The following is a 13,178-nucleotide window of genomic DNA, read 5'->3' as shown; positions in this document are numbered from 1 at the left end:
CCTCCCCCATTTAACTAAAGACTCCTTGAGAAAGGGGACATCTTCAACTCCGTATCTCTGGTACTCAGGACAGCACAACACAGAAGTATGGGATGCTAATTCCACTGCTCTTGACATAAACCCTTTGACTTTGCTTCTCGCACACCTGGGGCTTCCCTTGCTAAAGGTAACTTCTTCTGCCTCGAAATCGAAACTGGACCATGCAAAATCCACCCACACAAATTTATAGAGACTTAAGGTTTTTAAGGTGTTTGCTTACGGCCAAAAGCTTAAGGAAACATGAGGGATTGACTGCTAATACATAAGGCTTCATTTTAGGTTGTGGAAATATTCTAAAATTAGATTGTGGTGATGGTTGCACAACTCTGTAAACACATTAGAAGATACTGAACTGTATACTTGAAATGGGTGAATTGTGTGACATGTGAATCATACCTCAGTAAAGTAGTTTATTTAAAAAGCCCTCCACAACAGGAATGTTTGTACCTTGGTTCCTTTCTCTAAGATGGTGGTTGGAATAAATGATAGTCAGGTTCTCTTCCAAAAATCTAGTTCCCTATAGAAAATTAAGTTTCTGTCTTCTGTAATTCTATCTCTTGAAAATGACTTCGTGGTTTTCACCAGATTTGGAAAGCATGTTTAGGGTAGTAAGGACTGCTGAATGTCCCCCAATAGCAATTATTTTCCTTTACCTTGACACCCTAATGTTTAGCCTGACACACTGCACCCAGAATAACATGGATATTTCCCAGCCGCCCTTGCTGTGAGAGGAGGCCTTAGACTACATCTTGGTGCAGAAGGCGTGAGTAAAATTAATAATACGTGGTTTCTGGGCAGCCCAGGTGGCTCAGCAGTTTAGTGCCGCCTTCAGTCCAGGTTGTGATCCTGGGGATGCGGGATCAAGTCCCACGTTGGGCTCCTGCATGGAGCCTGCTTCTCCCTCTGCCTCTCTCTCTCTCTCTCTCTCTCTCTCTGTGTGTATGTCTCTCATGAATGAATAAATAAAATCTTAAAAAAAAATAATGTGTGGTTTCTGAGAAAGGTGTGTTTTTGTTCCACCCTCTCCCCTTCCTATTGCCTGGAATGACCATGTGGTATACGCAGCCATCTTGGAGCATGTGGATAAGGGCAACTCACTAGGGAAGGCTGAGCAACAGGAGAAAAGAAGGGCACCTGAGGGGCTCAGTGGTTGAGCATCTGCCTTTGGCTCAGGTCGTGATCCCGGGGTCCTGGGATCGAGTCCTGGATCGGGCTACTCTCAGGGAGCCTGCTTCTTCCTCTGCCTGTGTCTCTGCTTCTCTCTGTGTCTCATGAGTAAATAAATAAAATCTTAAAAAAGAAAAGAAATATAAATATAGAGCCCCTTATTCTACAGACCCACCAGATTAGCTCAGGACTGCTATCACAGAAAGGGTTCTATTACTATAAAATTTTATTTTGTTCAAGTAACTTGAGACTTTGTTTTCACAGCCAAACCTACATGTTAACTAATGATAAAAATCTTATCTTCTGTACCAAAACAGGATCTAAAATATGCAGCATCAGCATACCTTTTATGCCATGACAAAATTATTACCACTGCTACCTTGGAAGGCAGACCACTGGCCAACCAAAGTTAAGCAAATGGTTGGGAGAATTCAGAATAGGAGCGGTTGTTGGATGTTTCTTGCTACAATGGAGAGGAGTTCAGGCAAGGGCTTGCCAGTCCATAGGCAAAAATAAAGGTTAAAGCTCTGCTAAGGAAATTTTCTTTGTGGCCTGCAAACTGTGTTGCCCAAATCCAGTAATTTGTGGCCTTGTCGAGTTGAGATGACTGCTCTTTATTTACCCAAGCTAAGGCAGCTCTCCATGAAGCAGCAGGTATATAAGAAAGGGCTCTTGCCTCAACTCTTTCCCAGGACTCTTTGCTAGACAATGAAAACTGACCCACCAGCAAAGATCTGAGTAAGGATACTGCCTTCTCACTCAGCCTAGCTTTTCCTGTCTCAAGGCAGCCATCAGTGATAGAGACATCAGAGGAGGGACAGAGTAAGAAAATAGAGGCCAAAAATAAAAGCTAAAGTTTTCAGGGTTGGGGCACCTGGGTGGTTTAGTCTGTTAAGTGTCTGACTCAGTTAAGTGTCTAATTCTTGATTTCAGCTCAGGTCATGATTTCAGGGTCATGAGATGGAGCCCTGCATTAGGCTCCATGCTCAACGTGGAGTCTATTTGGGATTCTTTCTCTCCCTTAGCCTCTACCCCTCCCGCTGCTCACTCTTGTGCTCTCAAAATAAATAAATAAAATATTTAAAAATTAATAAAGTTTTCAGCCTTAAAACCCTATCTATGTGAGAATTTTCATTGTGGTTATCAGTATATGGAACTGATCAGAATAAACTAGAAAAAGCCTAATAAGGTTTCAAAGTAATTATATAGTGAAACAAACCAAAAACTAGGTCTGCAAAAGCAACCCCTGCCCCTCTCCTGCCTTCCTACATCCCCCAACTTTCATCAGCAGAGCGCAGGATGCAAAAGCTGTGCAGATCCAAAAAGTCTCAGAACCTACTCCCTAGTGTCCAGGACTAAGTGAGCACAGAAGACAGAGAGTAAGAGACTTTGTCCCAGAAGGCAGAATCAGGGCTCCCTGTGGACCTACTCCATTGTCATGGCCTAGAGTCTGCACTCCCCACCAGCAGTAGAGTGTGAACACTATGGCTGGTGACTGCTCTACTTGTATAACTATATAGCTGTATACATTTATTGGAAGGAATCTGAGAAGCTGCCTCAGGGGAAGAGTGATGTGTTTCATAGGTGGGAAGAAGAGTAGGTTATCTGCATGCTCAAAGAGATGGCCCATGGCAGAAATTTCTACCTGCAACTTCCTTTCTTAAGATAGCAGAGCCACCCACATGCCTTCCAGTATAAAGTCTACATTTCTTTTGCACTTCTTGCAGGTAAGTGCGGCCTGGATGGAAAAAATCAGTCCTGTCCATTCCTCCATCTTACGTCTTTCTGCTATGTACCCCCTCCAGTCAAGCAGCCTCTTCTCTATTCACACTATCCACTCAAATACCACCACCTCTTTCCCCAACCCACAATGTTCTCTCGCTTATCTGCACTTGGTGCTTTTTTTTTTTTAAGATTTTATTTATTTATTCATGAGACACACACACACACACAGAGAGAGAGAGAGAGAGAGAGAGGCAGAGACACAGGCAGAGGGAGAAGCAGGCTCCATGCAGGGAGCCCCACATGGGACTCGGTCCTGGGTCTCCAAGATCACACCCTGGACTGAAGGCGGCGCTAAACCGCTGAGCCACCCGGGTTGCCTGTCACTTTCTTTAATTCTGTTCTTTGCACGTGTATGTATTTCTTGTGTCTTATCTCCCCCAAAGATTGCACACTCCAGGATAGAAAAGTATCTTCTTTATCCTGATATTTAATGCCAATTCAAACTCAGAAAGCGTAAATAGGGGGAGAACGATCATTCATAAACCCATCTTGATTAAAAGGAGTTTAAGAAAATATATATCTATTTATTCATGAGAGACACAGAGAGAGGCAGAGACATAGGCAGAGGGAGAAACAGGCTCCCTCCGGGGAGCTCAATGCAGGACTCGATCCCAGGACCCCAGGATTACAATGGGAGCCGAAGGCAGATGTTCAGCCACTGAGCCACCATGTGTCCCCAAAAGAACATTTTTTTTATAATGGGAATTATAGCATATTAAAAAGTGGTCCAAAAATGGTTCTCTGTCAAATCATCCTTGCCCTAAGGATATCAGGTTTTAAGTAAGGTAGCAAGGTGCCTCTACCTAACACCAATTACCTCAGAGTCCCAAAACATTCCCCTTCCTGCCCAGTATTCTTTCATTCCCTTCTCAGAACTATATTTAGAAACATGTCCCTTCACCTGTGTTTGCAACTGGCCTCATGAAAGTTCAGGAAAGTGTGGTCCATCCCAAGTGGGAGACAGTGGAGTTCCTCTACTTAAGGCTAAGTTCTCAAAGCCCCACTGGTTTGGTCTGAGAACCTAGACCCTTAATCTCTGTGTCATGTATTTGATGCCCATTCTGGTGCAACCAGTACCTGACACTAAAGAGGATCATTTGTTTAATGCAGGGGGTCTTAACTCAGAATCCTTTGGACCACCCCCGCAAGAGATCCCTGGGTAGAATTCAATGGAGTGAATCTGAATGGCAAAACAAAATCTTTAACCTCTAAATGAAATTTAGCATTTCCTTGAATTATGAATCTAGGCAATAAACCACAGAATTATTATTACCTTTACTCAGTCCACCTGGGACTTTATCATCAATAAAAATCACAGATATTTTCAGGGGCACCTTGGGTGGCTCAGTCTGTTAAGCATCTAACTCTTGATTTTGGCTCAGGTCATGATCTCAGGGTCATGGGACTGAGTCCCATGTCAGGCTCAGCAGGGAGTCGGCTTGAGATTTTCTCTCTCCCTCTGTCCCCACTCCCCTGCTCATGCTCTGTTTCTAAAGTAAATAAATAAATCTTTTATAAAAATCACAGCTATTTCATAGTACAATATTCTCAAAATATTAAGATTGCAGACATACTGGGGCACCTATGTGGCTCGATTGGTTCAGCTCAGGTGATGACTCCAGGGTCTTGGGATCAAGCCCTGAGTGGGACTCCCTGCTCAGCGGGGAGTCTGCTTCTTCCTCTCCCTCTGCCCCACCCCCCACTCATGCTAGTGCTCTGCTCTCTTCTCTCTTTCTTTCTCTCTCCCCCTCCCCACCCTCTCTCAAATAAATAAATAAAATCCTTTTAAAAAAGATTGCAGGTATATCAAAATATCACATTTATCACTACTCTAAAATAAGATAGTATTAGACCTTCCACTAAATTTTGTTAATGTGTCAATAAAGAAGCATATATATCTTGCTGTATCACAAATTATTAATATTTTGATAATTTTATTTCCAACATAATTCTTTTTTTTTTTTTTTTTTTTTTATGATAGTCACAGAGAGAGACAGAGAGCGAGGCGGAGACATAGGCAGAGGGAGAAGCAGGCTCCATGCACCGGGAGCCCGACGTGGGATTCGATCCCGGGCCTACCAGGATCGCGCCCTGGGCCAAAGGCAGGCGCTAAACCGCTGCGCCACCCAGGGATCCCCCAACATAATTTTTAATTTCCTTTGAAATCCTCTATATTTTCTTTATTTTAAATAAAAAATTCCCATGAAGGCATTTATTTTATTTTCCTGAAGATAATGATAAGCTCCTTCAAAATATCCAAACATTCATTTACTTGTGAGTTCAAACTCTTCCCAATTCCTAATACCGGTCATTTGTAGATCACTGGGCCCAAGAGCAACTTTTAGACACCAGGAATGGTTTGAACTAAGTTGTCTGCACTGGTATTGGTTAGACTTCTCAGTCACACAGACCCATAAATTCCTCTCTCACTGCGCTAATCTGAACTAGGTTTTTGGCACTTGAACCCAATTGGCTTCTGAGTAATATGGAATCCCTCTATATTGGTTGGGGCCATGACGGGTAGATGAAAGTGGGGGACAGTGATTATAATCTATGTAGGGCAGAGAAGAAGTATTAATATTTGAATCAGGATGGGCCTGATTAATGCGTAGTCTCCCCATACGGGCAGAACACTGAAAACACAAAGTCCTGCCCCAGGTCATGAGGTTTCCCCACAAGTGTCATCCAGTCAGCTTCCAGGTGAGAAGAGACTGCAGGTACTTTTTAAACATGTCATTTAATTCTCACAAAAACTGTCAGGGTATGTCTCATCATTTCTAACCTTTACAGACAAGAGGGAAAAAGGATCAGAAGTCAACTAACCTGCCCAACAGTCTCCAACTCCTTTTTTTTTAAAAAAAAGATTTTATTTACTCATGAGAGAGAGAGAGAGAGAGAGAGATGCAGAGACACAGGCAGAGGGAGAAGTAGGCTCCATGCAGGGAGCCCGACATGGGACTCGATCCCGGGTCTCCAGGATCACGCCCTGGACTGAAGGCGGCACTAAACCGCTGAGCCACCCAGGGATCCTCCAACTCCTATATTTTTCTTTTTTCCTGCCTAGAATTCTTATTCTCGACAAACCCACCTTAGGAATTCCAACTCATACATTAAGTCTCAACTCAGCTACCCCTTTTTGTGTTCTCAGACCCCCAAAATAAACCTTTTTGGGTTTTCTGATAACTTAGGAAACATCTTGCTATTGGATGCACAGAATAAGTCAAGATAAAGCACAGAAGCACACAGAAGCACAGTTCAAAGCCCTAGAGATGCCAAATGTAGTTCTGGAAAGGTGATTGGTGGGCCACTCTTCCTACTGGGGGGGTGGGTCCTTGCTGCTTCTCCAACAGCTCCCTGTACACCAAATTGACTTCTACTTTCGCTTTTCGCCTTTTTTCATAAGAGCACAAGTCATTTTCAGATTTCTTTGGGTTTGTCGTTTGCAAAAACAGGTACTTAGTGTAGGTCTTTCATAAAAATGGAGTAACATATACTTTCAAAAAGCTGGATACACCTGTACAGCCCTCCACACTCTTCCCCCCTTCAGTGCCTGGCACACACCTCCACAGTAACACCTAACAACTGTGCTCTATGTTTATTCTTGTCTACCTCCCCTTCTACACTGCTTTTGCTGAGGGCAAGAATATTTTGTATACCCAGTACATGGCACAAACATCTGATACCAAGTAAGGATGTTTGGCTTTAAGTGTTGGAATTTGCTTAACTTAATGTGTATTCCACATCCTTCACAATTCAGGGCAATTAAACAAGGACTCACTGAAAGCCACACCATCCTAGCTAGGTACTATGAATATAGATAAACCAGATTCTGTCTTAAAGAAGTTTACTCTCTAGGGGACAGTGTCACACGTAAAGATAATTTCACTAGAATTTGATTAAACTATTCTAGAGGTATCTATGAGAAAAGAGTACTTCAAAGGGGAATGAAAGTGTCAGAGAGAGGTTTTGGGAGAAAGTTTTCTGAAGATGCTATCTGAATTGGATCATTCCAGAAGAGAGGAGTAGCATCCCTGGTGAGGAGAGACAGAGACGGTGGGAACAAAACCAGAGAGCAGAAAGCTGAAGACAGAAATCTAGGGAACAGCTAGAATGTGCCCAGGGCGAGCAGTCCATGAAGGGACTCTCAAAAAGTGAGTAGAATCAGGAGAGTGATCAAAGCAAGGGAAGGAGGACTTTAAAAAATGCAAAAAATCAGTAGTGCCAAAAGCAACAAAAGGCCAAATAAGGCCTAAAAAGGTATTCAATGGGTTTAGCAACCAGAAAGTCACTAGTAACCTTGGCAAGAACAATTAAGTGGAATAGTGGAGGAAGCCGAAGCCAGACTGCAGTGAGGTGGTAAGTGAATGAGTGAAATATCAGTGGTAGCAACTGGCCAAAAGGGGAAAAGCAGTAAGGCAGTAGCTAAAAGGGGATGAGGTTTTAAGAACATATTTTTTTAGTCTTAGCCTAATTTTTTTCTTTCTACTCCCCATTACTCCCAAATGCACAGCTTTCCATTTGGAGCCCTAAAATTCCCACCATGCTGTAAGCAAGGTCCTTAAAGATGAGTCTTTTTTTTTTTTTTTCTTAAAGATGAGTCTTGTGTCTGCATTGTCCCTTTACTCCACACATTTCTCTGCACATAGTATAGGTTCAATCTTTGTTGAATGAATGAATGAATGAATGAATGAATGAAATCTATATTCAACACAGGTGATAAGGAATTGAAGGTATCTACTGGTATACAGCTATTGTTTGCTCTTCTTTCATGGGAATTTGTGGTTGTCTGAAAAAACTCAGGAGCATATTCTATCCAGAGGACCTTCTTTCCTTGATGCTTATAAATGTCTGACCCAGGGAGGCACATGTAGGTTCGGCCCATTTTAGATTTTACAGACTACGGGAAAATAGATCTTTATAGACTCAAGATATTTATTCCCAGAAGTTGGGACTGGCAGGTCTATATTAGCATTCTGGATACTGTCACTGCAGTTTCTCTTTAACCAGCCTGGGCTTCAGTTTTCTCACTGGCAACTTGAAGATGCCCATAATAGCATCAACCTCTTAAGGCTGCAGCATAAATGAGATACTGCACGTTAAGTGCTTTTCATAGTGCTTGGTAAAATGACACTTACATGTTAAAGTACTACTAAAATGAATAAAAAGGGGCATCTGGGCGGCTCAGTGGTTGAGCATCTGCCTTTGGCTCAGGTTGTGATCAGGGGGTCCTGGGACCAAGTCCCACATCCAGCTCCCCATGAGGAGCCTGCTTCTCCCTCTGCCTATGTCTCTGCCTCTTTCTGTATGTTTCTCATGAATAAATAAAATCTTTCTTAAAAATGAATAAATATAATATGAAAGGTTATGAGTTCCAGAAGAGTTGGGTATAAGTCAAATATTTTAAATACAGAAAGAAAAACTTGCTAGAAAAGGTTTTATAAAAGCGAATGAAAAATCAGCCCCAATTTATCTGTTTTATAAATTGACCTCCTCATACCTCAGGTTTACTTAAAAATGTATTTCAGAGTTTCACCGAACCAAGTGAACCGGCCGGCCCATAAAGTCAGTTAATGGTCCTTAGCTGGGGGGAGGGGGGTAGATGATGAGGGGAGGGGCCAAGGTGTTGCATTAACTTCCTGGGCAGCCACGACGGCTTGCGTAAGAGTGCCCTTGGGTATGCAGTTTTTTTTTCTCTTTTTTAAGATTTTATTTATTTATTTATGAGTGACACAGAGAGAGAGAGAGAGAGAGAGGCAGAGACACAGACAGAGGGAGAAGCAGGCTCCCCATGGGGAGCTGGATGTGACCCTGGACCCCAGGATCACGCCCGGAGTCCAAGGCAGACGCTCAACCGCTAAGCCCCCCAGGCGTCCCGCGCCGTTTCTGTTGTAATGAAAATTCAGTTCCAAGTCCTCGAGGGAACAGATCTAGAAGCACCGCCGTGCAAACAGCGGCCTTGTCAAATGCCTGCGCCCCAGCAAACCAGGCCGTGCAAGGGCTGGCAAACCGTCCCAACCCCAAGCTGGGTGTGGGGAGCGGGACTTCGCAACCTCCTGGTCAGCCGGCTGGGCGCGCTCCCGCCACCCCGGCCCCACCTTCCCGGGCTCCCTGCCCGCGGGAAGCGCCAGCCCCGGACCAGCACAGCAGGCAGCGCGCGGGATGCAGGGGTTCTGGGCGAGGCACAGGCCGTCTAACCTTTCCGGGTTGAGGCGACTGCACCCCGCGCTGTAACCTTATCTCCGGCCGCGGGAAAGGTTAACAGAAATGTCAGAGGCCTCAGCAGGAGGCGGGAGAGGGGCGGAGCGGGAGGCGGAGGGTGGGCCCTCCCAAGGTCACGGCCCGCGCGCGCGCCCCCGGGGAGCGGCCCGCGGAGCCCGGCGGAGCCCGGCGGAGCCCGGCGGCCACCTCCCTGCAGCCGGCGGGGCCGGGGCGGCGGGGCCGGGGCGGCGGGGCCGGGGCGGAGGCTGGGGCGGCCGCGCGCGGAAGTGGCGGGGCCCGAGCGCCCGGGGGGGGCGGAGACCGCGGCCGCACGTGCGCGCGCCCCTTACCCCGTTCGCGGCGGCGACGCGGACGATGAGCTGGATGGCCTCCTTCATGTAGAACCTGCCGTCCCCGCCCACCACCAGCGTGGCCTCCTGCCGCTGCGCCGGCTCCACCGTGGAGATGATGCTCTGGATGAAATTCTCCGCGTAGTTGGCGCTGCTCTGAAACACCTTCACCCGCTTGCGCAGCCCGCTCGTGCCCGGCTTCTGGTCCGGGTACGCCCGGGTCTTAACGGTCACAATCTTCACCATGGTGGCGACTCGCTTCCTGCGGCCCGAGCTGCGGCTGCGGCTGCGGCTGCGGCTGCGGCTGCTGTGGGGCGAGGGCTCGGACCGGGAAGGGGCCACGCCAGCTCCCCCGCCTGCGCTCGGCCCGCCTCCTTAAAGGGACAGGGGACAGGGCCCTCCCTCCGCCGCTGGCCCCACTTTGCAGGTCCGCGAGGGGGCAGGGGAAAGGGGAGCGCCCATCTCCAGGCCTCCAGGGCAGTGGGTGGGGCCTCCCTCGTCTCCCCGACCCACCCCACCGCCGTGAGCCAATCCACTGTAAAATAAAATCCGCAACTCCTCCCCTAAATGGAAGGGCAGGACCCGGGGTAGGAAGTCTGTCCTAGGGGCAAGAGCTGGAGACGGAGGGGAATTGCTGAGTATAATGATTTCCTGTGGTTTGGCTTGAGTACCATGTGTAAAGAACGTTCTGGAAACCTGTTCTGAGGGATAGAAGTGCCAGGCTTAGGTAGATTCATGATTCCTTATTCTTTATATCCTCTCTCCAAATACTAGAGTATTTGTATCAAAAAGTAGTCAACTCCCAAGGTCTAATTCGACCTACTACTTTCCTTGTGTTGACTGATGGATCAAACCCTTTACTTCCATGTTACGGTGGGTATACTGATAGCTAAGGTTTGTTAAATATTTCTAATCCTTGCCAAAATACAGGTTTCATTTTTCCCTATTTCATGCTTACAAAGCTGAGATTCAAAAACTCAGATGGCTTGCCGCGGCCACAGAGATAAGTGTACGCAGGAGGCCAGCTCGGGTGGGTGTGGCTCCAGAACCAGGGCTGTCACCACGATTTGCCTGCCATGTCACCAAGTTTGATAACAGAAATGAAAAGGGAGGCCTTGATAAATATAGGCCTTATATTTGGCAAGGCTGAGTATAATATAATTCATCACCAAAATAAGCCAGTTATTCATGCAATAGAAATTTGGTGAAGAGATGAAGTACTGAAAGAGTTCATGGAGGATACAGTCAAAAAAGAGACTTGATTATTAAGTAGGAATATTGATTCTTTCCTTTTGGTTTAGCATCCGCCCTGGATTTCGTGAGAGGAATTGTCTCCTCTGCTCAGGAAATGTGTCATTTGTAGAAAAGCCACAGCTTCCCCCACCACCACTGCTTATGAAACGGTGTGACTTGGAGAAAGTTAGTTAGCAACTATGGGCATCCATCTCTTTACTATAAAATGACATAAAACCTACCTTAGAGAGTTTCTGCAAGAATTAATGGGGTTTTGTATGTCTATACTTCTCAATCATGGATACACATTGAATCACCTGAAGACACTTGAAATTACCCAGGATCCAGTCCAAACAGGTTAAATAATAATCAGCTGATGTAAGTAAATCACCTAGTATGGTCTGATGAATAAACAAAATCTTAAAAAAAAATTCCTAGCATGGTACTAATAAGTATTCAGAAAATGGTAATTCATTATTATAAAGTAATGGGTTCAAATTCAGATCCCACGTTCTCTATATTCTTATCTTTTGTACTATGATGGGGCTTTCCATTTAAGAGGATTTTTTCCATACTTCTCTTACCGCCAAAGTTGTAATAACTAGGGGCGCCTGGTTGGCATAATCCGTTAAGTATCTGACTCTTGGTTTTGGCTCAGGTTGTGATCTGAGTCCTGAGATCAAGCCCTGCTCCAGGATACACGCTCAGCATGAAGTCCGCTTGAGGTTCTCTTTTCCCCTCCTGTTTCTGCGTGTGCTCTCTGTTTCTAATGAATAAACTTTTTTTTTTAAGATTTATTTATTCACGAGACACACAGAAAAAGGCAGAGGGAGAAGCAGGCTCCATGCAAGGAGCCTGATGTGGGACTCAATCCCAGGACCCCAGGATCACACCCTGGGCTGAAGGCAGCGCTAAACCTCTGAGCCACACTGGCTGCCCTGAATAAATCTTTTGTAAAAAGAAGTTGTAATACTTAGCTTTAATTACATAATAAGCCACTCTTTAACTTAGTAGCCTAAGACAGTTACCATTTATTATCATTATTGTTTATGACTTTTTAACTGGGTAGTTCTGCTGACCCAGGCCAGACTCTGCTGATCTCTGGGCTGGGCTCCTATGACAGGTAGTCCCCATGATCCTTGCCTCCTGGTAATCATGCCTTCATGTAATCCCCTTGTATTTTCTTGCTATACAACAAATTACCACAGACATGGCAGCTTAAAACAACACCCATTATCACGGTTCTGTAGGTCAGAAATCTGGGTGAGTTTGGCTGGACTGAATTCTCAGGGTATACACATATATAACAAGGCTGAAATCAAGATGTCAACTATTCAGGGCTCTTGTCTGGAAGCTCTAGGAGGGCTCTGCTTCCAAGCTCAGTCAAGTTGTTAATAGGACCCATTTCCTTACAGTTATAGTTCTGAGGTCCTTGTTTCCTTTTTGGCTGTCAGCCAGGGTCCAGTCTCTTCTGCTAACGGCCACCTACATTGGGTTCTTTCATAATTGCAATCTCTGACTCCCTCTTCTGCCACCAGCCAGGGAAAATTTTTGCTTTTCAAAGGACTTGTGTGACTAGATTAGATATACCTGGATAATCTCCCTTTTGCCGTGTAATGTAATAATCATGAGAGTGAGATCTCATCATACAAGTTCTAGCTACCCTCAAAACTGACTTTGGAGAGACTTCCAATTTGTAGTGTTGCGAAAAGCAGCAGAATGATTCCTGTTCCCTCGGGGTGGCACTGGAGTAGGAAAAGAAGCCATTGGAACTGAAAAGCCATACAAACAGAAATGAAAATTCTTGGCTGGCCAATGACCAAGAATAAAAATGACTGTGTGCCTCCACAGACACGGGCCAGATGTTCTTCCCTAGTGCATTGGCACTATATAAGAAAACTGTATTTAATGATAGCCCCAGATGGTCTCAAACAAAATAGAAATCAAGAACACCCAACTCTGTGGACTGAAATTTCTCTCTGCTCATAGGAATATAAGTATCTGCCACCAGAGCAGAATGAAGTTTTGAAAACATTGTTCTAGAAAAAGTTGTCTTTCTTGTATAGTTAGATTATGGTGAGAAGTATACCCCTTTCATCTGTTTTCTGATTCATTTTTTTCATGTTCATATAGTATATCTAATTTCATTAATTAATCCTAATAAAAAATCCAAGATGTAGTCAAGATTTATTAAGAGATACTCTAACTCATAATTATACTGCAGCTTAATAGTATAAATAACAGAAAATTGTATAGATAGTATTATCCCATTTGATTATTTTATTTAAGAAACACACATACAGGGGTGCCTGTTTTCTTTTTAATACCTCTTTTAAGTAATAATTCTTATGTGTGTGTTTTTTTTTTTTTTACTTTATCCTTTAGGTGGTATGCATACATTTATGC

At 44.8% G+C, this 13,178-nt stretch overlaps 1 protein-coding gene across 1 annotated transcript in view; it reads right to left on the bottom strand.

Annotated features, from left to right (window-relative positions):
* The window catches only part of PGM1 (phosphoglucomutase 1), a 157,434-nt gene extending 147,419 nt beyond the window's left edge, over positions 1–10,015 (bottom strand). The window contains exon 1 of the mRNA XM_077892092.1: positions 9,540–10,015. Coding sequence (XP_077748218.1) covers positions 9,540–9,785 — 246 coding nt within the window. The 5' untranslated portion in view covers positions 9,786–10,015. The remainder of the gene's footprint in view (positions 1–9,539) is intronic.
* Between the last annotated feature and the right edge of the window lie 3,163 nt (positions 10,016–13,178).

This window comes from Canis aureus, chromosome 3 (assembly GCF_053574225.1).
Source record: "Canis aureus isolate CA01 chromosome 3, VMU_Caureus_v.1.0, whole genome shotgun sequence".
Taxonomy (NCBI): Eukaryota; Metazoa; Chordata; class Mammalia; order Carnivora; family Canidae; genus Canis; species Canis aureus.
This window is presented reverse-complemented; position numbering and strand designations above follow the sequence as displayed.